General features: G+C 35.8%; 1 protein-coding gene across 13 annotated transcripts in view; it reads left to right on the forward strand.

Moving 5' to 3' along the window:
• MCTP1 (multiple C2 and transmembrane domain containing 1) overlaps window positions 1-25,233 on the forward strand; it is a 272,517-nt gene that overhangs the window by 98,709 nt on the left and 148,575 nt on the right. For all 13 annotated transcript variants that reach the window (XM_066988625.1, XM_066988619.1, XM_066988626.1 and 10 more), the window contains 3 exons: window positions 17,389-17,531; window positions 20,177-20,256; window positions 20,820-20,928. In XM_066988625.1, the coding sequence (XP_066844726.1) occupies window positions 17,389-17,531; window positions 20,177-20,256; window positions 20,820-20,928 (332 nt within the window). The remainder of the gene's footprint in view (window positions 1-17,388; window positions 17,532-20,176; window positions 20,257-20,819; window positions 20,929-25,233) is intronic.

Raw genomic sequence — 25,233 nt, forward strand, 5'->3', positions numbered from 1 at the left:
CAGGAGAACTGGAGAGGGACCCTGTGTCAGGGGGTATAGGGATAGGGTAAGGGGTAAAGGTTTCAAACTAAAAATGGGTATATTTAGATTAGATGTAATGAAGAAATTCATTACGCTGAGGGTGGTGAGGCACCAGCCCAGGCTGCCCAGAGGAGCTGCGGCTGCCCCATCCCTGGCAGTGCCCAAGGCCAGGCTGGATGGGGCTGGGGGCAGCCTGGGCTGGGGGGAGGTGTCCCTGCCCATGGCAGGGGGTGGCACTGGGTGGGCTTTAAGGGCCCTTCCAACCCAAACCATTCTGTGATTCTATGATCCCAAGCTAAAATCTGTCCATTCATGACTGAATATCCTTGCTGCCATGTTCTGCGTTCCTGTTTGTTTTCTTTTTCTCGTGGTGTTACTCAGACTGAGGATATTGTGAGCAACTGCAGAACTGGAATGAAGGGCACTGCACAGGTGTTAAGCAAGCACTTGGAGGATTTAGATAGCTGCTGAGTGGAAAGTGCACAGAAAGGTGTTAAATTTGGAAAGTCATTTCTCTCTAAATCCTCTCTAGAGTGTAATACTTGATATCTTTTATTCATTTTTTCAAGAATTCCTGTGGTAGCACCAACGTTATTTCACTAAGAATGGGCATGTAAAACTGAATTCTTACTAGACTTTATTCTGGGTGCAAGAGGAGATTCGGCAAGAAAAGTTCACTTAGGGTATTGAAATGCACAGGGAAAAAAAAGTGGGTCCTGTTCTGAAGTTCTTTGTTCAAATTCTTTTTGCCTCTGAGAAGGACGTTAGAGGGAAATAACTTATGTGCTTGTCACATTCGACACCTGTTTAAAGCCCCTGGTGGAGACAGAATACTGACTTCTCCCAGACCTTTGGTCTGAGCCAGTACCAGCATTTTTGTTGCATTGCCTGCATGCTGAAGCACTGCTTGTGTTAGGGGTTTTGAACCAGAAAGTGATTATGGGACAGTCTGTGGGAGGCACTATGTAAGGATATATATCCAAATGCTAAATGGAGCTGCTAAGACAGATGTGTTGGATATTAAAATCAGAGGTTGGGAGATTTATCACAGGAGTGTCACAGAGAAGTCATAGGCTATAAGTCTGCAGCAGCCCAGTAAGTCTTCCCTCCAAAACTTTTTCCAGATGCCCTGGAAAAGCCCTCTGCTTAAAACCTGATAATTATTTTTTTTTTTTCTGATTGCTGTGAATCTCACTCCAAAAGCATACTTGAACTACTGGTTTTAAAATTATATTTTTGTTCCTTAATTCTCGAACTGTAGTTTCGCATATCTTTTTAGAAACCTGCTGCTGAACATATTGCAGTCTTGGAATTCAAAGTTGAATTCTCCTTGCATGAATGTTCTGCACACTTTGTCTTACCCAAATTTATAAAAAGACAGCATAACATTCTCAGAGAAAAGGGAAAAGATTGCAGCTGTATTTATGTGGCTAGCAATGCCAGCATTGCTCATGGCTAGTAGTTGATAAATAGCACGGTTGGTAGTCACAACAAAGGAAGAACAGAACATTCTTTCTTCATCAGAGGACCAACATCTTGCTGTTGTCTTCTCAGAGGGTTGAAAATAGGTCTTCATTATCACAAGCAATGTTTCTGTACCAGTGTGTGCAGTATGAGAGCAGGAAATGTAACTATTCTTTTTAACTCCTCAGCTTTGTAGGAAAACCTGTCTTCAATCTGATCAAGCTTTCCTTCCAAGTATCGCTAAGCTGTGGTACCATGGTGACATCCCAGCTCTGCGATGAGACGGTTTACATTTTTCTTCTGGCAAAATCCTATAGTGACCACAAGTAGTTTTTAGAATTTGCTTTATTTAAATGCTTCCCGAAGTAAACTATATAATTAGTTAGATTTTAAAATTTAGTTTCCAATCCTTTTTCCTGTGAGGTCTGTTGAATATCCTTGGTAATTTGGTAGAATTAACAAGATAACCTTACACCCTACATCTTTATGTTGCACCTTTTTTTTTTTTCTAGTTTTGATTTCTCATTTCCTTTTTGTCATACAAAGTATTTGTGTAATATGTGTATTTTAAGACTTTTTTGCAAGAATTAAAATTTATAGTCTAAAAAAATCTTTGATTCTTTTGCTGGTCTCTCACTTCCATATAGGTTTTATGCAATTACTTCGTATCAGTAACATGCCTTTATGTTTTTTATGCAATATTTTAAGCAAAAAAAAAACCAAACAACTGGCCAAACAAAAAACAACAACAAAAAACCCTTGTGGTTGATTCATTTTTGTTTTAAGAGGGACTTACACTGAGATGTAAACTGAAATGTTGTAGCACAACTGGTGAAAAAGTGAATTGCATTTTAGTCGTTGGTATTCTACCATTCTCTTAAGTCCAAGGAACAATATCAAAATATTCTTTGAAGTGTTCTAGATACCTTTTTTCTCACAGTCTTTTCTTGCTTCACTGGAGTCAGGAAGCCACTCCCTTTAGTGCTCATAGTGCACAAACTTGGGAAATAAATAGCACAGATTAATCCCACTAAGTCTTATGGTTTGTGTTATGTCAATAAACAGACTAGCTACATGATGAATTCGATCACTTCTGGTTTTAAAATTTATAAATTTTACCAGTACACATGAAAACTTATGTGTTCATGCAAAATAGCAAGGGAAAATTTTGAGTGTAAGTGAATCTTCATTTGGCTTCTTCACAATGATCGGGCAGTAGCTTATTTTGTGTGTGAAATCATCCAGGAAGAGTTCTTGAAAAGAGATGCTTGCAATGTCCTAAGGCCTTGGCCTCTAATTGGATAATACCACCATACCTCTGTGCCTTTTCAGAAGACTATTCAACAGAGCTGCTTAAGCCTTTTTAACAGGAGTGGAGTTTCTCAACTGCCTGGCTCTGGCACTGAAACCTGTACCTGAAATTTTAAGAAATAAAACAGAAATGGTGTGCAGTTTGTGCCTTAATGCAGAGCAAAGGCTGCCTTTCGATTTGATAAATTTAACATTTTCAATATGAAATGTTTACCTCAGCAAGAAACTAGCTGTTTAAATTGAGCATGATTGGGAGAGATGACAGTCAAAACAAGGAAAAATCCAAATAACTGCAATAATGCGAAAATATATACATAGAGCTTGTATTTTGGCTGGTGAATACTCTGTAACCGTATACAGTGTCAGGATGTGGACGAGAAGTAAATACCAACATGATAATAATAAGTAAAATAAGAGCAATCAGCCTTAAGATACAGCTGATTCTGTGCAACCATAAAACATTGAAAGCACACCTATGTGTAATACAATGCACTTAAAATTATTGAAAAGACTTTTTATGTAAGCTTACCTACAGAGAATGTAATTTATGTTTGAATCATGCATCACTATTGTAGGATATTGAAATTCAATCCTAAAATGTAGTGCACACAGGGTAATGATGCAGATCTACAAACTGTTCATCTCCACAGTTCAGGTAGATTGGGATTAGGGAATGAATTTTGCGTATTGTGAAATATAGCTAAGTCTATTACAGGGTTGAGAATGATGGGAATGTGCCAGTGGAAAGGTGTGATGAGAGGGTTAATGGCATAAATCAATACTGTAGCGCTTGTTGCATCTTCATGATGTGGGAAATAGTCACAGGGCCATAGCCGAAGAGAAAAGTTACTCAGAATATAACAGGGAGCCAGAAGCCAAATCGTTTTTAGAAGGTCTTTCAGATCAGTATTTTTGTGCTACTAAATGGAAACAATTTTCAAAGCATCTTTTTAATTGTATTTCTATTTTAACATTTTTGTTGTGTCTGGAATTTTAGAGCTATTGAATACAAAGGAAATCAGATATAATTTGGTTTTGAATGGAAATCAAAGTTTATATTTAGTTTAAATGAGAATATGCAAGAGTGTTAGCTTATTTTAAGGTGTTTCAAAGGGATTATATTGTTTTATCTGAGTCACAATTATACTTAATGCATTTTTTTTAAGCTCTCCAGGAGATATGAATGTCTGGAACAGCTAATTTTTGAAAGCTTAGTTTCTTTACAACAGAGATACTGAGCGTATGATGCTGAAACGAGATCACAGCTTGGCTTGCTTCTTACCCTGGAATTCTTGTAAATGTATGTAGATGTGTGGCAGCATTCATACTGCATAAAAACATTTACAGGATGTTATATTTAAAGGTACATGGTCATTAGGTACACAGAGGTTTTTATTTGTATTTCAGTAAAGATGCCTAAAATTAAGGAAGAGCCTGCTGCAGTTTTGTGTCTCTTTTCTGTAGAGAGATGTTGGCTTGGTTAAAGAGAATTACAGCTGTGGTTTTATTTCTAACTGTCAACATACACAGATCAGCATTGCCCACTATAAAATGCAGATTGGGAAAATACATTCCAGCTCTACCGTAGCCTTGCTGCTGCAGTTGTTTTTCTGTAGCAGTGTGGTGGACACACAGTGTGGCACCACCAAGGAGCTGCTGCTTGCTCTCAGGAGGCCGGTAGTGGTGTGTTCACCTTGCTGAGACGTAGATCTCAGGCAGGATCCTGGTGGCAGTGGCTCATACCTGATGGTGGCTGAGGAATAATCGATGTTCTGTGATGCAGAAGAGCAAGGAGGAAAGAGTGAAGTGCAAATCTGAGAAACGGGAGGGCAGCGTACCCAGAAGGGCAGAGGTAAGCACCCATCTCATGTGTCGCAAGCAGCTTTGTTCTTCTGAGCAGAAGATGCCAAAGTCCACAGAAGGATGGGCTTAGCTGTGTTGCTTTAGTTCCTTCTGATCTCACCTCTGAGTGCCTGCTCTCACTGGCTGGTCCCTCACTACACTGGTTCACCACCATCAAGCAATCTCCTTAAGCCTCCATGCAGTGTTTTTCTTCTAATATGGCTTTCTGTTTCTGCCATAGCCAGGCATTCTTATGCACTATAGCATATCCTCACTTGGAGGGTGATGGTATCCTCCTGTCACTTTGAAAACTTCAGAAGAAACAGGTGCTCCTTTTTGTCTGGGGAGTTGAAAATAAGTCATCATTTTCACCCTACACACCTTTTTCTCCCTTGTATTTTGGTAAGCATCTGATCTGTGTTTCTCTTAACGTACTGTGGCCCTTGTTTTTATTTTTTCCTTCATTCCTCCATCACAAGAAGAAAGAAACATCTGAGGATACTGCACGGCAGCCTTATAAAAGGACTGCTAAATGCTGTGCCTTTAAGGCGGAGTCTTTTACAGTGGGAAGATGGACTGTCCAAGTCCAGTTCATGTCTCAAGTAAATTTGTGGGATTATTAAATAATTTGAGAACATGCCTTAACATGCCACTCCTTGGGATCTTACAATGAAAAATTCTACAATTCCAAAGCAAACTTAGTGTCAGTTCCTCTGGAGACAGCAACAGTTGCTGTGAATTTCCCCGTGGCAAGGTCTAGCCAAAGCTGCCTGTGAGTGTTGACTGGCAAATAGGGGTATTTTTCAACCAGCACTGTCTGTAGGCTCTTACACTTCACCAGCTTCCTCACAACCCTACTAATTAGGCATCCAAATAAAATACTGAATTTTTGGAGGCTCAGAGTGCTTTGAGCCAGAATTTACATCTGTGAGTAGCAGCATATTTAATGCAGTGAAAATTTAAAAATAAAAATCCCCAAATGGACTTTTATTCATGAGAGTTATGCAGATTACACAAAAATATTTGTTGATATGACTGAGTGGATATTAAACAGATATTTATGAAAGACAAAAATAACTGTATAGGTTTTTTTTCAAACATATTTTGATGTGTTGCTTTTAGGCACCCTGATTTGAAAATGTCAGTTTGCAGTACACTGGGCAAACTCATATGCTGCAAAGGTAAAGATGTATTAAGGTAGATTGTGGGCCAAGTAAGTTTACTGTATATTTGAAAATCACAAGCATAAAACAGGAAGTACAGCAGGCTTCTTAATAATTCTAGGTACCCTCTAGATTTTAGAATTACAGAATTTATTTTTGATTTTTACAATAAATTTCGTCTATGTTGGAGTTAATACTAGAATCTCTATGAATTTGAGCGGGCCAGAATTTCTTCTCCTGTAACAGTCTTGTGTATAATATAATATATAAATGTGTGTATGTGTTCAATATATTAGGATCCTATAAAAATGCAATAGAAAGAAAACAGTAAAATTTTCCTTAATGTCTTTGGAGGAATGCTCTCGATAGATTGCTCACTTTTTCTAGAAAAGGCCATTTGAGCAGTTGTGTTTTACAGTTAAAAAATAAAGGAACAGTTAACTAAGAACTTATAAGTACTTGTGCAGATGTGGATGTATGTTTAGTATTTTGGTTACAGGTCAGTTTTAGAAGAATAGAAGTAAAGAATTTGAAGGAATACTAATGAAAACTGAAGTACTCATACAACGTGTAACAAACAGTCAGTAAGAAATGATGCTACTAGGTACAGTGGTGTAAGTTGTGGTGATATAACTTGAAGTACGGTACAACTTGAGATTCAGAGGAGTCCTGCACTCTGAAAATATGTTCTCTAACATGTGAAGACAGCATTTGTTTTTTCAGTTTTAAGGTACCATTGGTCTTCTGGGCATGATCCCATGATACAGTATGAGAAAGAGCACAAATGATGTTTAAATTTGGTTGTAAAGCTTTTGTGCCCGAACACCATTAGCTGACACTGCTGTGATCATTTTGTTGCTGCTCTTAACTACCGGTACAGAATGCTTTTGGATTAGCTTGCCTGTTCACATCAATACAGAGAAAAGCAGTTGTTAGAACAGAATCCATCTGATGTTAGTTGACTACTTACAGAATTTTGTTGTAATTAAAGGAAAAAAAATCAGAATTTTCAGACTTACCTATTGCAGAGACAAACTGCTTCTCTTCCATAACTTAATGTTAATTTCTGCTGTACCGTTTCCTACCTGTGCTCCTGCTTTAATGCTATCTAAAGCAGTATTTTGAACTGCAGTATATGTGATTTCCCTGGGTACATGCTCTAACCTGTACAAAGTAAACAAATCTGTTTTCTCTGTCTTGTCACCTTGTTATACCTTTTATTACCCACACTTTTATGAATAGCATTTTTAGTTGCAATAAGTTACTTCGCTTTTCATTAGTCACAAGAAGAAATCTTCAAATTGAGCAAATGCAATATATTTATCTCAACCTCTGCAGCCCCTTTGGACTGATTTCTCCACTGATAATGCAGAATGTTTAGGAAAGGAAGCAGTGCAGAATTATTAAAAGGATAGGTTTTTTTTCATTGTTAGTTTCTAATCAGTTTGAGTTTGGGAGGTCATCTTAAAATCAGGGTTAAGATAATAGCTTATTTTCAATCAAAATATTTTGACTTCTGATGATGTTTTCTTCTGTATTAACTTCCATTTGATTTGCTGCTGTCACATTTGTGGTAGTTCTCACTGTCGTAAGAAATGGGAGTTTTGCTAATAGGAGAGGTTAATGGGTCTACTGTAACTACTCCTTGTCTGACTGCTGTATACCAGTGATATTGTTACTTTCTTTTAAGACAGAGTTTGGTGATTAAGTGTTGCCACACCAGTAAGCTAGAATGCAGAAGATAGCAGTCCCAGCAAACACACCTTCTGCCTAAGAGCAGTAAAATGTCTGTCACTGAGACCTGGGAGGAAAAAAAAACAATTATATGAGTGGAAACCTTGCATTCCTGAGGCTGTTTCTTATCTCTTCTGTATCTTCTCCTCTGTGATCTTATGGCTGTAAAATTCAGAGATGCTTATTTTCTGTCTGAAAATGATTTCAGCATTGACCGTGCTCAGAATTTGACTTAAAACTAGGAAATCCAAACCGCTGGTTTTCTCTGTGGTATGGTCCTAACCAGACTGCACAGAAACTCAGATTTATGAAAAGGACTTTCTGTATTTTTTTCTGAAATGAAATAAAGCTCTTGATCTCTTGATAGCCTTGCATATTTATTTGCTGCCAAGTCTCAAATAGGAAAGTGAATTGTGGGCATAAGTTGAGTGGACAATCCAACCCCGAGTGAGTTGATTTTAAACAGGTGGATGTAGACAAAAGACAGACACAGAGAGATCTGCAATGAGTCCCACTTTTCATAGCAGTAGCATGGTGCAGAGGCTCTGGTGGGAGCTACATCAGGTACCGCATGGCTAGCTGGTCAAGGGCTGCTCTGTGCTGGTGTGGCCTCAGGTTCCGTTTTGTGTGTGGTTTGGGGCACCACAGCATAAGAAGGGTGTAAAACTGTTAAAGAGTGTCCAAAGGAGGACTACAAAATGGTGAAGGGTCTCGAGGGCAAGATGTATGAGGAGCGGCTGAGGTCCCTTGGTTTGCTCAGCCCCGAGCAGAGCAGGCCGAGGGGAGGCCTCATGGCGGCCTGCAGCTCCCTCACGAGGGGAGCGGAGGGGCAGGCGCTGAGCTCTGCTCTCTGGGGACAGCGACAGGACCCGAGGGAACGGCATGGAGCTGGGACAGGGGAGGGTCAGGCTGGGGGGTAGGGAAAGGTTCTGCACCCAGAGGTGGTCGGGCACTGGGACAGGCTGCCCGGGGACGTGGTCACGGCACTGAGTCTGTTGGAGTTCAAGGAGCATTTGGACAACGCTCTCAGAGAAGTGAATTGTTTTGGGGTGATCCTGTGTGGAGCCAGGTGTTGGACTTGATGATTCTTGTGTATCCCTTCCAACTTGGGTTATTCATTGAGTCTATGACACATGGCATGATATTGAAAAGGAAGGAAAAACTGAGTTGAAGCGAGGCTGCTCACTTGGAAATAACAGATAATAATAGGTAATAGAGGAGCCCAGATTTTTGTTGGAGGCCAGGAGTTTCCTACTCGTCCAGTAGGAGCAGCAAGAGATAGCTATAGGATACAATGTGGTGTTTCCTACCAAGTTACCATTATTCCAAGCCCTGAAGGCTTATTGAACTGGGTGTCACATTAATACTTCATCATTGACAAATACGTTGAAAGCACGTATGATGTGGCTCTGTCCTTGTTCAGGTTCTGCCTTGTAAATTATCATGGTCTGGAGGCATCATTTGGAACTTCTTCCTCTCAAACAAGAAATGTGTAGTTCTCATACCATTTTTGCTAGTTCCAGAAATGATAAAAATAAATAACTTTTTTTTTTTTTTTTCTGAGACTGACAGAAGACTCTGTTAACACTAGAGATCTTTCACTTGGAAATGTCTATTTTTGGTTTAAGATCAGTACTGGGAATAAAACGTTCTTTTTTTTAATTATTATTATTTTTTAATTAATACCATGATGAATATAACAGGGAATTGTTTATCCAGCAACTGCATTCATTTAATGCTTCTCAAATAATTTCCCTTTCCTTCAGTTTCATTACCATATTTCTTATTCTTTAAGTATTGTAGGAACATGTTTATTATTCACTTCAATTTCACATGACAATGTGTTCTGTAGTTAAATGGATTTTTCCTTTGGTAGGTATGTGGAGTATAATGCTAGCATTGCAGATTAGAAAATGTACTTGTTTGTTGCTTGTATTTGTGGAGGCTAAGCTTTCATTCCTATTTAATAGCTTTTATTCTCAAAGAACATATGAATATTCATAAGAGGAGGAAAAGTGTGTATGCTCCTGGTTACAACTCTAAGTCATTTTATGAATGCAGGTGTTCAATGAGTAAGTCATCCCAAGTTGTAAACATCTGACTGAAGCTTTGAATCATTTTGTTCCTATAACCACGAAGTAACAGAGGTAAAGCAAGAGGACTTTGACAGTGCTAAAAATAAGGTTAAAAATAATAATAATAATAATAATAATAATAGGCTGTCCAGCCACATATAAACTGTCAGGCATAATATGTTACTAAAGTGGTATGGTTTAAATACTGTGCCACTGTAGTGCATTCAAAGATGCAGACATTTGTGTAAAAATTGAGTGATGTTCCTAAGTGGACAATTGCAGTGAGAATTTGTACCAAGATCAAAAGACAGATTCTTCAGATCACATTACCTGCTGGACAGGGAAGATGATGTACCACTTGAGTACTTTAAGTTACCCCAGGAGCCAAAATCCTCATGAAACCTGTTGTTAGTAATGCAGGTAAATTATTGCAGGTTGGTGGCAGCATCTTGACTTGGGACTTCGAGACCACTGTCCTCTGATTCGTGTGGAAGAATCTGGTGTGTTAATTCAAAGTCATTACATGGCAATAAACACCTGTGTTTTTAAAGTGTCTAAAAGTGAATTGAAAGTCGTGCTTTGTTCGCATGCTACTATGTCTATTGTGGTTTTTGTTTGTTTGTTTGTTTTGTTTCTCAGATGACCTTAAAAAAAGTAAGGAAATAACAACATTAATGTTTTTAACTAGAAAATTAGAATGTTGTTTTAAGGCAAGTTTTATATAGTGTGTTTCTGTGAATGTTCCTTCATAGTGGAAGCTCTTCTTCACACGACTTTAGCAGGGATTGCCTATGCCATGAGTATGAGTTTCAACTGAGGTATTAAATACTCACTGTACCTTTTGGTTGTTGTTGTGCCTGACATATGTGAGCTGCATGCTGCTAGAGGCTTCTATTTTTGCTTTACCTAACATTTTTATTTTCCATAAGATAAAAATAAATAAGCTACAGCTGAGATCTGATCAGAGATCTGATTGTATTTCAGCGTTTATTTAATGTGTAGTAACTATCGTCCCTGGGGAATGGGAAAAAAATTACTAATAAAGAGATTGTTGGCTGTATTGTTACATTGACAAGGGCAAATCACATTTGTCTATTGCAACTATATAAAAATACATATATTATTTCTGTTAAGCTGGAAGATATAATGCATAAGACCTACAGCGAACTGTATACTTTAGAGAAAGCAAAGCAGATTTTTCTGTCTGTATGAGAAGAGGTGAAACCTCTGACTGATTTTGCAAGAGATGTCTGTCGTCACAAATAGATGATCGTGCTCTAAACAATTTCAGGAATATTGTAATTTCAGTCATAAGCTTTTAGGAGTGGTATATCCTTTGGTCAGGGGATGTACTTCTGTTTACCCTGAGTAACTAGAAAAATAATTCATGCTGTAAGGATCACATTTCTGTAACATGCTTAAATTCTGTTTGAATGGGTCTGACTTCAGCCATGCTTAAGATTAAATAAGTTTTCTTGAAATTAGGCTGACCTTTGAGTACTTGATCTTTGTCTATCCTGTGCTATGCCAGTCTGTTTTTATCATTCCTTCTATTTCACAAGCATAATTAGTATTTGTTTAGATGGGTATTTATTAAACAAAGATGATTGTCATGGGCAATACTGAAATCTAGCAGTTAGACTGCCTTTTTCTTGAAAGAAATGAGTCTTCAAAAGAAAGATAAAAAACTATGACTGCTATAACCAACTTTTTTTTTTTTTAATGGGCACTGAATAATTAAAATCTTGTATTCCCTATTGACTCCTGAGTAGAAGATCTCTGAATCCTGTAGCGCTTGTGTGCTCACTGTAAATTTGTAATTGGCATCTTCATTCTTAGGATATTAATATTCCATAAGTGCTTTTTAAAGTAATTAGTGTCCTTCTTAGGTGAATTGGGTGGATAATTCTTTGTTAGGTGGACAGAAGGACAGAAACTAGGATTATTGATGGAAAAGCTGCATTTTTTACTGTATGCAATAGTGTAAGTAAATAAGATGAATTACTATTTTTGTTTGTTAAATTAATATAAAATAGCTTTTGGAAATATTTTCCTTAGTTTTAGTAATAGAATAGGGGACTGTCAGTACTCCTGAGCAGACATATTCTTTGTTTCTTTTTATGAGACTTTTCATATCACAATTTGGAAATATTAAATATGTAAAATACTAGAAACTGATGCACGTTTCGCTTGATATACTCAATTAACACATACTTGAGAACCATCCTCCCAGTTTTTCTTCTACCTTGGTTGTAAAAAAGAAAATGACTTGAGACTGAGAAACTTCATTATAGGGGAACAAAGTGAATGGAGTTGGAAAGAAAGAAAAAGGGTTCTCCAAGGAGTGAATCCGGACCAAATGCTTGTATTAATAATTAAGCTTCTCAGGAACTGTGATGTCGAAGTTACTGTGCATCTACGTACTGGTATGAAGTTATCATGGTGTAAATAATTAACTTTTTTAAATTATTTATACATCAGGACATAAGATTGGATTTTCTGAAATGGATTTATTTGCATAATGATTATTTGATGATCAGATATGGGTAAAAATCTAGTGAAGTCCTTTATGTGATAGTCCTTGAAGTTAAGGAAAAGGCAAAACCTTTCACAGTGAAAGTGAAGAAAAGCTTGTATTTATGACCGGGGATGGTACACAGTCAATGGGTCCTACCTTTTTTTTTTTTTTTTTTTTTTCGTAAGGTCTCACTCATAGGCAGTGGAGGCTGAGTTGTCTGAACTGCTGTGAAATGGAGCCTTATGAATTAAAGCAGACTGAAATTTCAGTTGGCTCATTCTCTATGGCACACAGAAAATCTGTGGAATTTCAGGAGCTGCCTCATGAGACGTGCAGGTGTTCCTGTATGAAAACATCTGAAAGAGGGATGGGATTGGCCTTCAGGAGGAGTTGCAGTGAAGGTCGCACTAATAGGTATTAGGACCCTGTCCTGATTTACCAACTCTAGTGTCATGCTTTTAGCCATTTGCTTTCTTTCTCTAAAAACCGTAGGTAAAATGAAGCGATTCCAAGATTGTAATTAAAATTGAATAATAATAGAAACACATGACAGTGGTTTAATTATAGCTCTGAGAATAAATTAATTAAGAATATGCCTTGACCTTATTTCATTATTTTTGCTTCCAGATATGTGCACATTGCCTTTTTTCTTGCACTGTTGAAAATTTATTTTCTCCCATATTTATGGGAAGTTTATTGCTTTTTATCTTGTGCGCATTCCCGCAATATTCCTCATGTGTGCTGTACAGGAGCAAGCTCTTTTTAATTAATGTGATTTCCAATTAATATTCTTTAAAGCTTGCATCTTTTCAAAGCACTAGGCTGAACTGTGTCTAAGTGTGCATTCAATCGCACATGTGTAATGAATCCAAAGGAGACTTTTCATTTGTATTAGGTGCTGGAGGGGATGCATCTTTTGTTACATTACCACTTATATTACCTTAGTAGCTTAGTAGCTCTGTAGGCTGGGAAAAAATAAAATAAAAGAGCAAAACACACTGCTGTGAAAAATTGTGACAGAAAAATTTCTGTCCATGTGGCTTATTTTGCAGCAGTGATTAACTGCCTACTGGGAAGAACTTAATGAATTGTGTTATTTGCTTTTTCTCCTATGACTAAAGGAGAGAGGAGAGTAAGATTGTTTTTCAGATTTGTTCTGCTTTGCTTTCTTGACAGTTTTTAAAAACAAGTGTTTCACAGGAGAAAGTTAACTTTTTTAAGATTGTCCAAAAGCAATAATTTGAAATCAGATTTTAAATTGCAGTAATGAGAATCTGAACTGTTTAGAAGCTTTTGATGGGCACAAGCACTGTTCTCTTTCAGGAACGGGCTTGCAAATGGCTTTCTGTTCTGAAAGTTATTCTGGACTGCGAGTGAAATGCAGTGGTGGAGAAATGAATGCCTGTTGTAGTTAAATAGCTTTAATTAAATCAGTTAATTCCCTTGTGTGATAAATTTACTTGGTAGCTCAGCATTTCTATAAAATGCATTTTTTTTTCTTCTTGATATATGAACTATAAAAATATCTGTAGATGAAACAGCAGCTAAAAGTGCTGTTTTTCAGTATTGTTCATCTGCATTATAATATATTTATGTACAAGCATGAATACTTTTTGCCTGTGTTTTCTGTTTTCAGTACAAGGTTTTAAAATTTGCCTTTAGACTTTCAACGTCTGGTTCCCATATGCTCTAGATAAATCTTCAGCTGAGGTTTTTTGAAGAAGCTGTTTGACTTCTGCTCTCCTTGAGTCAAGTATAGAAATACTGTAGGTAAATATGGAGACCTTTGCCTCATCCTTCTCTCTCATTAGCACCAGTTAAGGGGGAGCAGTCTCAAGCTCATTACTTGGTCTCATAGTTGCGTTTACCCCTCTGTTCATTGCTGAATTTTCTTAGGTTAGCATTTATCCCATTATATTAAATAAGATTTAATTAAGGAAAAGAATCTGGTCAACAGGAGGCCAAATATGTTGAAAGGCCTGTTACAAAGCCTCAGAAACCAATTACGTTTATGTATAGAATTTATTGAGAATGTTTCCTTTCTATGAGATATAACGTTGATTATTATTGTGGTGAAATTTGCCTATGAGGTGTTTTCTTTCTGATTACTCTCCTATGGTTCCTTCTGGAAAGCAGTTTAGTATACTTCTGAACAAACACTTCGAAAACACTTTCTCCTGCAAAATGTTTTTATCTTTCTGTGTGTCCAAGATCTAATCTAAGCCTTAAACCTGCAAAGCTAAACTCATCTTAGGTGACGTCTACATAGAGAGAAGTGTTGGATTCAGGACAGTCAGCGCATCCGTACGTGTTAGCGTGTGGGTCCTGCAGGGCCAGAGGAGCCTTCTTCCACAGGATCGAGGAACAACCGCTGTGGTGGTGGCAAGTTTCTCCACTGAAATTCAGCAACGTCTTTAGGTGTTTGTTTGGCTAAGCCTCCTTAGCAAAGAGAGGCTGCCACCCTGTGTGGAGAATCCTTATTGCCTTTACACAGGCAACGGTGCAGCTTCAGCAAAATATCGGTATTACAGAATCATAGATTCTATAGTTGCACAGTTCGGCTTTTTTTGTAAGATTTTAAGCTCATGAGTGAAGGCTTATTGTTTTGTTGTTAGCCGCTACAGGTAGAATAAACATTTGGGCTATTAGGCCTTGGTGTATCAGGTTCATTTGAATGGTTTGATAACAAGGAAAATGATTAAAAATCTGGGATTTGAGTAACAGGAATCCATGACTGGGTATCATTTTTTTTTTTTAGGCCCATTCTGAAGGCTTGTAGATTTTTGCTGGGTTTGTGTGAGGTTAAGATCAAAAGTAAAATGATTTTTATAAAACGGCGAAATTATACTTATGTAGATTGAACTGAGGTTGTTAATTAAAACACACATTATGATTTTATTATATATTTAAAATCCTATTAGCATATGATTAATATTGTACCATTAATAATGCAATATTAATATAATATTGATACAATATAATTATATCAATTATGCAATATTAATATTATGTGTTAATAGGGATCTATAATTGCTATGTATCTGAAAAAAATATTATTTTTATTGTTATAATACATACTAAAATTGGGACCCTGTGACACAGAGCTGTGCAGGAGGTCATTTGATTCTGTTCAGCAGAACTTTTTAGAGGGAAAGTGGTTTTGGCTTCTGCTGTGACTTCTTTCATGCTCTGCTGCTCAGCACAAAATTCCAGGTACATTCCAGAAAAACCTTTTGTTTCCTTGGCGGGGGGTTGTTTAAAAAAGAATACTGGCTTGACACTTGGGCTCAGTGTGTGCTGTTCAAACACTACACCTAGGGTTTTCCTCAACTCTGCAGGGCATTAGTGAAGGATTGCATGACTGATGCGATATTTTTTATTTAATTTTGTCTTTCTTTATATGCAAACTTTAAAAAATCTGATGGTCTTTCTTCGAGGAATGTGAAAGGTCTGTGAAGGGCACAGAACTTCTATCTAATTGGTTCTAGTGAGCTCTTGGCTTTAAAGTGGATATGTGTCAAAGCAAGGTTCAAGCATCCATTGCACAATGTTACAAAGCCTGAGATTTTGCAATACATTGTAAATGGAAGTAACATTTGATATGCTTCACTACTAAATTTGTTGCATAAAAATGAATTAAAATTAAATTGTTTGACATCTGTGTCCTGAAATATTCATGAGCTATTTATCTCACAACACTGTTTTATATTAATTTCAAACATCAAGAGAATTTTGTGAAATTTGCAGAATAAAAAGAATTGGTTAAAGACCAGCTAATCTGCAGCTCAAGGCAGCAGTGAGGAAAATCACAGGGAGAATTATGGCTCGTGGGAGATATATGGCTCACATTCCTCTTGCTGATTTGTTAGTGTCCATGTTCAAAGGATTTCACAGTATGAATTCAAACACATGATCTTTGCCTTACAAATAAATTGTCACCACTACTTAACTACATAACTAAGGAAAAAGTGATTTGTGCTAGAGTAAACTTTTTATGCCACTGAGAGACTGTCCCAGTAATGACAAAAGCGAATGACGGCAGCCCTCTTACATGCGAGATCCCAGTTCCCACAGCTAGATTTTTGAAAGGGATATATAATTTTAGCTAAAGAGTACTGACATCTTGTGGCTGCATGAAACAGTGCAAAGAGCTGTAGTCGTGCCAGACTCAGGAGAGCACGTTGCAGTTTTAATAAAAGACAATCACTGCGTTTCCTTACGGATGTAAACACAAATGTCTGGAATATGTAGCCCATTAATGGTGCGAAGAAAGACTGTTCCCTGTTTTAGCTCAAGAAGATGTAATTTTGTTCATCTTAGATGTATTGTTGATTTTGAAATAAGCTTGAATCCATTAGACTCAAATATTGTTAGGGCTGACACAGCTGGCAGAGAAGCAGAAAGATGAATGCCATCCGAAATTTTTCACTGAGATGAATTCCATGTACATAAAAGTGAAATGTTACCAATTGGCATTTTAGGGAAAGCAATTAGTTTGAATTTTCTACCAAACCTTTTCCTTTCCTTTGAAGTCTTAACTATGTCTTTTGCAATCAAAATGCTTTTTTTTTGTTTTTTGATGCTTTTGCACCCATGCCCCATCCATGGCCCATTCACGGCATTTTTAACGTTTCTATTTCAGTTCTTTATGGGGTTACAGGTCTGGTCAGTCAACTGTTACTTATATCACGGAGCTTAAGCCTGTGCCTGCCTGCTGTTACATGGTCGCTGCAGGAAGCACATGAACTTTGTGGCTTGAATTTAGGGTTAGTTTGCTCACCCTGACGGGTGTAGGAAGTCTTCATGGAAGAGGGAATCCTGGACGCAATAAAGTCAATGAAGAGTTACACCAGTGATGTCCGTGGAGACAGGATTCATTCTTAACATCTGCCCATGCGTTTTCAGACACTTAGTGTAATTAGATTAATGTATTACAGAAATTAATATTATAATCTATTTTTTCTGATTACATTAAGATAAGATCCTAGTCCTGATAAGTTCATTATTTTGTTAACTAAAGACTGCAGCGGAAAAGCCAGTATTCAGTTTGGATGGCAAACAACAGAAAGTGATGCAAACACCCATTCGATATCAGCACAGAGAATTAGCTGAATAATGACACTGTGTAAAATAAATGGTGATAATAAAAAAGTAATTCTTTCCTTAGCTGATGTTTTTAATTTGACTATCAGTAAAAAATTACATTTTTATCTGTATTGTATCGAAAGGACATAATTAACAATATGTATTTTGTTAACAGGAACCAGTGATCCATACGTCAAGTTCAAACTTGGAGGAAAAGAAGTATTTAGAAGTAAAACAATACACAAGAACCTCAATCCTGTATGGGAAGAAAAAACTTCCATTCTTATAGATAATCCAAGAGAACCTGTATATGTAAAGGTATTTATGTCTGACAAATTACAACCAAAGAGTTATTGAAGGAAAGTACAGATTATAATTGCTGCAAAAGTTATTGTGAAGTGCTGCATTATATAAAAAAAATAACAAAAAATTTGAGGTGAAATAAATTAAATACACATAATAATAACATGAGAACTTCCCTTTTAAAGTTCAGTAGAGGCATTTTAGTTTATTTCAGGCTGTAATTATTTCATGCTTCTTAAAGCATCCTTAAGAGAAGGTCACAGAAAGAAAACTGCACTGTATATTGATGGCATGCCATTTATGTGTAGAAACATTGTATAATTCTGACATGAAGCATAATCTATCCCATTAAAAGCAATTCTTTCCTGACATTAACTTCAGAATTAATCAATGTATGTGCCTAATTCTCTCATTTTTTTCTTGTTCATGCCTGAACACAATGGGTTTGCTTATATGTTTTGTAATGCTTTGTGTTTTTTTTTTTTTTTGTCTTTACATTATAACTCTACTCATTATGTCACAGGTGAGGATGATTTTGTCATGACAGAGGCATCATCTGTGCCAAAATATCGGATAGCTTGAGTTTAAATCAAACTGAGGCCAGCGATGCTCAGAGTTAATTGCAACAGTGCCGTTAATATTTCTTAGTTATCCTTATTAGAAAGGAAACATCCATCTGTGTATGCATTCCATGGAATGGAAAAGCACTTTTCTGGCCCGAATTGTTTATGGTGATCTGTTTCCAAATGGGATTCTTCATTTTGTAAAACAATGTAGATAGAAATTAAATTCTAAAAATGTTACAGGAAATATAGTTTTAGGATTCTAATTAGAACATACATAGGATACTTTGAGAAAGGTTAGAAAATTAAGTCATACCTATAATGTAATTTGTCAGAATACTCAGCTTAGTATCAGTGTTAATCTGAAATAGCTGACAAAAACTGTAACTGACATACAAAATTATAGAATTTTTTAGTAGATAAATGTCAGTTAAGCAGTCTTTGAGTATGGCTCTGTATTGTAAGTTTTATGTGTTCTGCTCAAATAATTATAATTCTTAATTGGCACTTTCCTGCTCTTATTACTCTTAGGGATTAGTAAGGAATGAATACATGCCCAGTACTCTAAAACAGAGAAACAGATTCAAAGGGGGGATGCTTACTACATAACTACCTATTTTGATTTGTTTATGCCAAATAGCAACCCTGCAGTAAAGTGACAAGGGAACAGCAGTATGCTTTTTTTTTTTCTAGAAAGTAGATGTTAACAGATATAATACCTATCTATCCATGTACGTACTATGAAAACATTGTCTAAATATTGCAGTTTTTATAGCTCGTCCAGATATTTTAAGACATGGCTAAATTATACTAACTCAACTGTAAAGGTACATTGGACATTTTCATCTTTAATTTGTAGGGTGAGAAAGCAAATCTATTCTGCAAGAATAACAAATTTCATCATTCATTTTCCTTTCACACTAGAATGAAAATGAGACAGAAAAAATATGACAGTACCTGCTCAGGTAGATCAGTGGCTATAGTGGATTTATATACAAAAATGTATATTCAATCCTTTGTGTCCCACAGCAGTGCTGTCGCCGCTAAACTCTTTATTTGTGGATGATGAGTAGCTTTAACTGCTGGAAAAAGAGTTTCTGTAATGCAATAGTTGAAGTATTTATATCAAAATCAAATGCCTTGAGTCCAGGCCTCTCACTTCTCAGTTAAATGTTATCATTACTAGCTATTGATGAGTATCATTCTTACTTAGAGCTGAAGGTATGTTCTGGTCCTCAGAAATTCTCAAAACAATATTTGACAAGAAAATCTAACTTACCTAGAAAATTTGATTTTGAAAATTGACATTTTCCAGCTTTTGATTTCTGTAGTTTTATGTCATAACTTTTCTTTGTTGCCATACATCTTTTTGTTTTTCCCCTCCCAAAGCCATCCCTGAATGGTTTGTTATTCTTCCTTCTGACTTGAGAAGGTGTAATACATCTCAAATCATGATGCAACTCAATGTAATACCCAGAGGTTCTTGTCTGGATTCAGTAAATTTCTCCAGGTACTTTCTCTTTGAGATAGAGAGCTAGTAGGCAGCATTCTCACAGTAGTACTAAGCGTCACTATTTTCTTACGCATACCTATTAAGTCATCAACTTAGATTATAATATTTCTAAAACTTAAAAACTTATAAAATCTTCAAAAGCCAGACTAATACTGTTTTTTACTTCCTAATACTGTCGCAAGTGCTGTTAATAACCCACTTTACACAATCATATCACACCTTTCTTTCTAAACTTCATAAAGTTCATACAGGTGTTAATTCATGTCTAACAAATCAGTGATTCTCCTTGATTTAGTTTTTCTTTTGGTCTTCCTCTCTTTGTGCAACAGGCGTTGTTTGCATATGCAGTCTATTAGCTGTATACGTCTGTGTCTGTACATTGTGCATTCTGACTTTTAAATAAGGAGTTTCAAAATTTACTTTGTGGCCAGAAAGTTACATGATGCGTTCAGTTATTCCTGATTTAACGTGAGGAACACGTGGCTTAACTCTGGAAAAGGATTTTAAAGAACGTGAAGCAGCAAAATTTCAAAAAAATAAGATTTCTAATGCTGGAAAATGCTTTTATCCCCTGTGCATCATAGGTGTTTGACTATGACTTTGGACTTCAAGATGACTTTATTGGATCAGCATTTTTGGATCTCACTTCATTAGAATTAAACAGGTATGGCACAAACAAGCCTATGGAGTAATTCTGTAGGTTTGTCAATTTCATGTTTGTGGAATTGTAAATAGAACCTTATGCTGAAAAGTAATAATGTAAACCTAATCACATAAAACTGGCAGAAGGAAAACATTTAGTTTTAGGGAATTACTGTAACATTAACATTAATAATGTAGTAACTGATCATGCAGAAAATTTGTTACAGCATCTATAGAGAGATAAGTTTTATAACCACTTTACTCTTGTTCTTATTTTATTTCTGTCCACATATTACCACCTACTGCTTATGTTTATTTTTCTTCTTTATTTTTTTTATTTATTTTTTAATCCATTACCATTTTGGTTGATTTAATTGCTTGAGCATGTGTAAGTACTTAACGTGGAGAAACAGCATTTAGTATTTATTTATGAGACTGCAGTACTTAAAGATATAAATAAGCTAAATTTGTGACATCGTTTTCAAGTAGTTTCATATAAATACAGATTTCTTTAATTGTAATGGTTCAGAAATGTAATTATCTGAAAACCTGCAACCAAAACAAATACATGTTTTTCTCTTGTAGGCAAACAGATGTTACTTTGAGTCTGAAGGATCCTCATTACCCAGACCATGATCTGGGAAGTATATTGTTATCAGTTCTGTTGGCTCCTAGAGAAGAACAGCGAGAGGCGGTAATTGCAAATATTTTTATAAGTGTCATCACTCTTGTGACCCCTCTATGGTTAGATGACTTAAAACACAAGAATAAACGATATATCGTGAGATTAATTTGATATTTCCAGGTCTTAGAACAATGCTGAGCAGTGTTTCAGGTATAGCTGAGCATACTTCATCTGGGTTGGATTCTCCCTGAGATGGTAGTGAGTGATTCAGACAGAACATAAACAGTCTGCAGTTTCAAATAAAGTCAGTTGCAGGTGAACAGTGGTGGTTAATATAGAAGAATATCAATGAACCATTGGTGAAGAATTTTGGACCCAGTGCTGCCATCTCCAGATAAGAATATTTGAATACTAATCCACACTGAAAAGAAAGAAACTCGAGGAAAAGTAGTATTTCTACTTTTGGGCTTTTAGTGATGAATTATTACCTGGTATTTTTCAATTTTATTAATAGATTTAAATTGATTTTTTTTCTGGTTTTCTGTGCTTATTGTAATTCCTTCATCAATCTTAGTTTTCTAAGTTGTTTAGCTAGTGAAAATGCTTTCTAGTTTTGTAGATAGGTCCTGTTGTGACAAATTCTGTCTGCAGTTTGGATGCGTTTTGTTTTTAATTTTTCATCTGTTGGTTTTTGACTTAAATAGTGATAGTACATCTACAGTAGTAATACAAGAGATGAAATCTTCTACAGAGGTTGTAAAATAATCTGAATTCCTTTCAGTTCAGAGAGGGGAAAAGAAGTGTTAATCTGATGAAATTTTTCATTCATATTCTGTGTCTGTACTGCAAACAGGGATATGATCAACTTTATAGTTTTTGTAAAAGCATATACATTTCTGTAATGCTACAGGACACTGGTGTGACAGATAATCCTGTTACATACCTGACAAATATTGGTGTGTTGTGATACTCTTCTTTGTCCAACTTTTCCCCTAGTGCTAATTAAATAACCTAGTAACTCAGTAACTGGAACTAGGTATTTGGTAATTGGTACAACAAAGGTGCAGAGTTCTGAAAACAAGTTTCTCCTCTCTTGTTTTTCTTTATGACATTCTGTCAGAAATTACCAAGAATAATGGAAAATAGTAATAATGTACAGGGAGTTTATTTAAACTATATTTAAATTTATTTTATTTAAATTATATTATTCTTTCTTTAAGCTATACCTTTGTGCAGGCAACTCAGAACAGTTCCTTGCAAATTTTCGACACAAAAGTGTTCATCATTTGACTTGAAAACATACATGATTTCATCATTGTTTTTATGTCTTTGAGTAAAAACAGCATTTCTGAGTCAGGTGATAATAGCCCTGTCATTCCAAGTGATTTTGGTATTATCATGCTGTAATCTTAAATCGTGAAGCACAGAATAAATGTGCTTTGGTGTGCAAAACCATTACACGGACAGTAGAAGTTTGTTTGATTTTTTCACCATACAGATAGGATACCTGCTGTGTCTTTCAGTCTTAAGGAAGAATATTATCTATTACACAAAGAGAGCTCATGAAAATCACGTTTGAAAAAGTGAAATTAAGACACTACAGTGTGACATGTCTTTCATATGGGCATTTGGTCAGTAAATTTAGGAACTGAATGTGCCATAGACTTGCTGGACAACGATTTTTCACATACCCAACTGACTGATGGTAATAAGAGGAAAAACTGTTTCTGTGCTGTTATACATTTCATTGTTACCTTTCTATTTAGTAAGTTAATGCTTTTACTTTATCTGAAGTGATCTTTGTTGTTGTTGTTGTTCAAGCTGTTGTTTTTTGGCACTTTATTCTAAAAATGCCCAGGATTGACAATGCCCTGATTCTTAATCTCGAGTTTTCTACTTATTATTAGAAATCAGTCTTGCCAAGATATGGAGCTCACAGCAGTCCTAACAAAGTTACAGTAAAATTAGAGAACTTATGTAACAGCGAAGGAAAGATGACCAATAAGCTTAATACTGAATTGATGTATACAAATGTAGTATAGGTTTAATAGGTCAGGCCACAATTACCTTTTATGCAGTTACCACACGTACTTGTATATTTGTTAATTAGACTTTATTTACTCTCTAAGGAGTAAGTATATTACAAAATATATCACTCAAATTGAATTGTCATCCTTGACTGTTTTTAAAAGGTCTTGTATAATAATGAGGATAATTTTTATTGAGTTTAACTTTGTTGAGAGCAATAAATTTTCAAATGCTGTGCTAGATGATCAAAGCTAATTCTTATCTGCTATAGAAACATGTACTGTATAAAATAGTAATTAAGGAAAATCCCAATCTATATAGTGTTCCATTTGAATGATTACTGCTTCCCTTCTATTTGGTTATCTCTATATAGGTAATAATTCAAATAGTACCTGTTGAAACTTATAGATAGAAACATGTCAGGATCCTTAAATATGTATTAACGATTGCTGCAGAGAAAGTGTGTTCACATCATAACCACTTTTTCCTAAGTCCTTCCAAATTTTCTTAAATGTTTTTGGTTTGATGTTCCTATATAACCTACGTTTCAAAAGTATATTTTCTTCTGCTAAGCTTTATTCGTTCAACTGATTACAAAATGTATGAACAGTTTAAAGTTATATAAGTGGTGTAAAATGGTTAAATTACAAAGCTGAAGAATTCTGAAATTAACGGGTAGCACTTATACGTATTTCATGTACTTAAAGTCCCATGTTCTTAAATTATAAGTGTGCCTTAGGATCATTTTTGGGGAAAGAAAAAGAATAGCTTCAACGGCAGATGTATTAGCTTTCCTACATTGCTATAGCATAGAAGTAGCATTGTGTCTGACCTTATATTTTGGCAGCTCTGTAGTCACACTTCAAACACCAGTCCTCTGAACAATACTTGCTGTTTGTAACGTATTGTTTGAGAATTTTTGCTGCAGATTAGACCTTCCAAGCAGATCATTTAGCTACCTGAATTGGAGCTACTGAGAGCGCTTTGGAGGTCTGGCATTGATGTGTAGATAAGGTCGAGTCTTCTGACAATATGTTTTTTGTATCTAGACAGAGAACAACTCTTAATAGCAAACCATTTTATTGGCATAGCAAAGTAGTGTAGGTACATATTACAAGAAGTGTCCTGTCATCGTGAGTAAGAACTATTGATACTGTTAGCACCTGTGCTGGTTGATAAGATATTCCAGTTGGAATTTCAGTGGACTAGTGGCAGAAAATTGGGGGCCTTATTGTGTATTGCTTCCTACCTATGAGGGGGAGCTATTATTGCAAATCATTTTAAAAAGAAGCAGTTACTATGAAATAGTAATAGTTGATCATGTTTTGGATGGAACTAACCTTTATGAAGCCTTGAGATGTGCAAAGAGATGTGAGAGATTTGGTATGGTACACAGATGAGCATTTTCTTCCTTCTTACTGAAAGAATTTCTGACAAAATGCAAATTTTCAGTGTGCTGATAGATAAGATTTTCTTTCTAATTTATAGCTAAAAGGTCCCATTTCCTAAGATCAAAACAAATCTCATCTTTAGATTCAGATAACTATTAAGAATATTAACATTTGCATATAACTATGTAAAATTATATTAATAACTGGAAGAGCTGAGAATTTATCACCAAATCTTGTTATACTGTCATAAGCAATGCTTAAGGAGTTTACAGTGCTTCCAGGAGAATAATATTAGACATGGTTTCAGTTTAAAACAGGCTCCATATACTATGTTCATAAATAAGAACACGTTGTTTGATTTTTGTAGTCTGTTTTCTCAGGAAAAACATGCAGAAGTAGCCTGCAATTGTCTATGAGTATGGGCAACTGAACAAATTAACATTTCTAGCAAATCTTATATGGATCTTTGCCTTCGGTGTCCTAGTGCTTTTTCTGACAGCATAAAAATTGTAACTTTGCAAGTACTAATCTCATAATATAATGCCATTCAAATTATGTACCTGAATAGAGGTCTATTCTTCTGAGTATTGTTGAAAGGAAAAGTCAGATTTGTTCTGACTTTTGAACATTCATTAAATTGTGAATCAAAATTGATGAATGAATTATTCTTATACACCACAGAAGTAAGAATGTTTTTAGTATTCATGAATACTAACACAATTGAGTTGCACTAGTTCCAATAATTCGTTTGCATTTGCTTTGTGCTGTTAACAGTACTTGTTCTTTACATTAATATTGCTGTTTGAATTACTTTGCTTTGATAGAACAGTTTAGTTAACTAGTGTAAACAAAGAAGACTTAAAATTAAAAAGTACACAAAAAGTATGTGTATACAAAAACATAGTAAAATCTATGAGCTCTACAAAAAAATGCTTTTATCTCTACTTGTAAAAAT

The sequence above is a fragment of the Anser cygnoides genome, chromosome Z (genome assembly GCF_040182565.1).
Source record: "Anser cygnoides isolate HZ-2024a breed goose chromosome Z, Taihu_goose_T2T_genome, whole genome shotgun sequence".
NCBI lineage: Eukaryota > Metazoa > Chordata > Aves > Anseriformes > Anatidae > Anser > Anser cygnoides.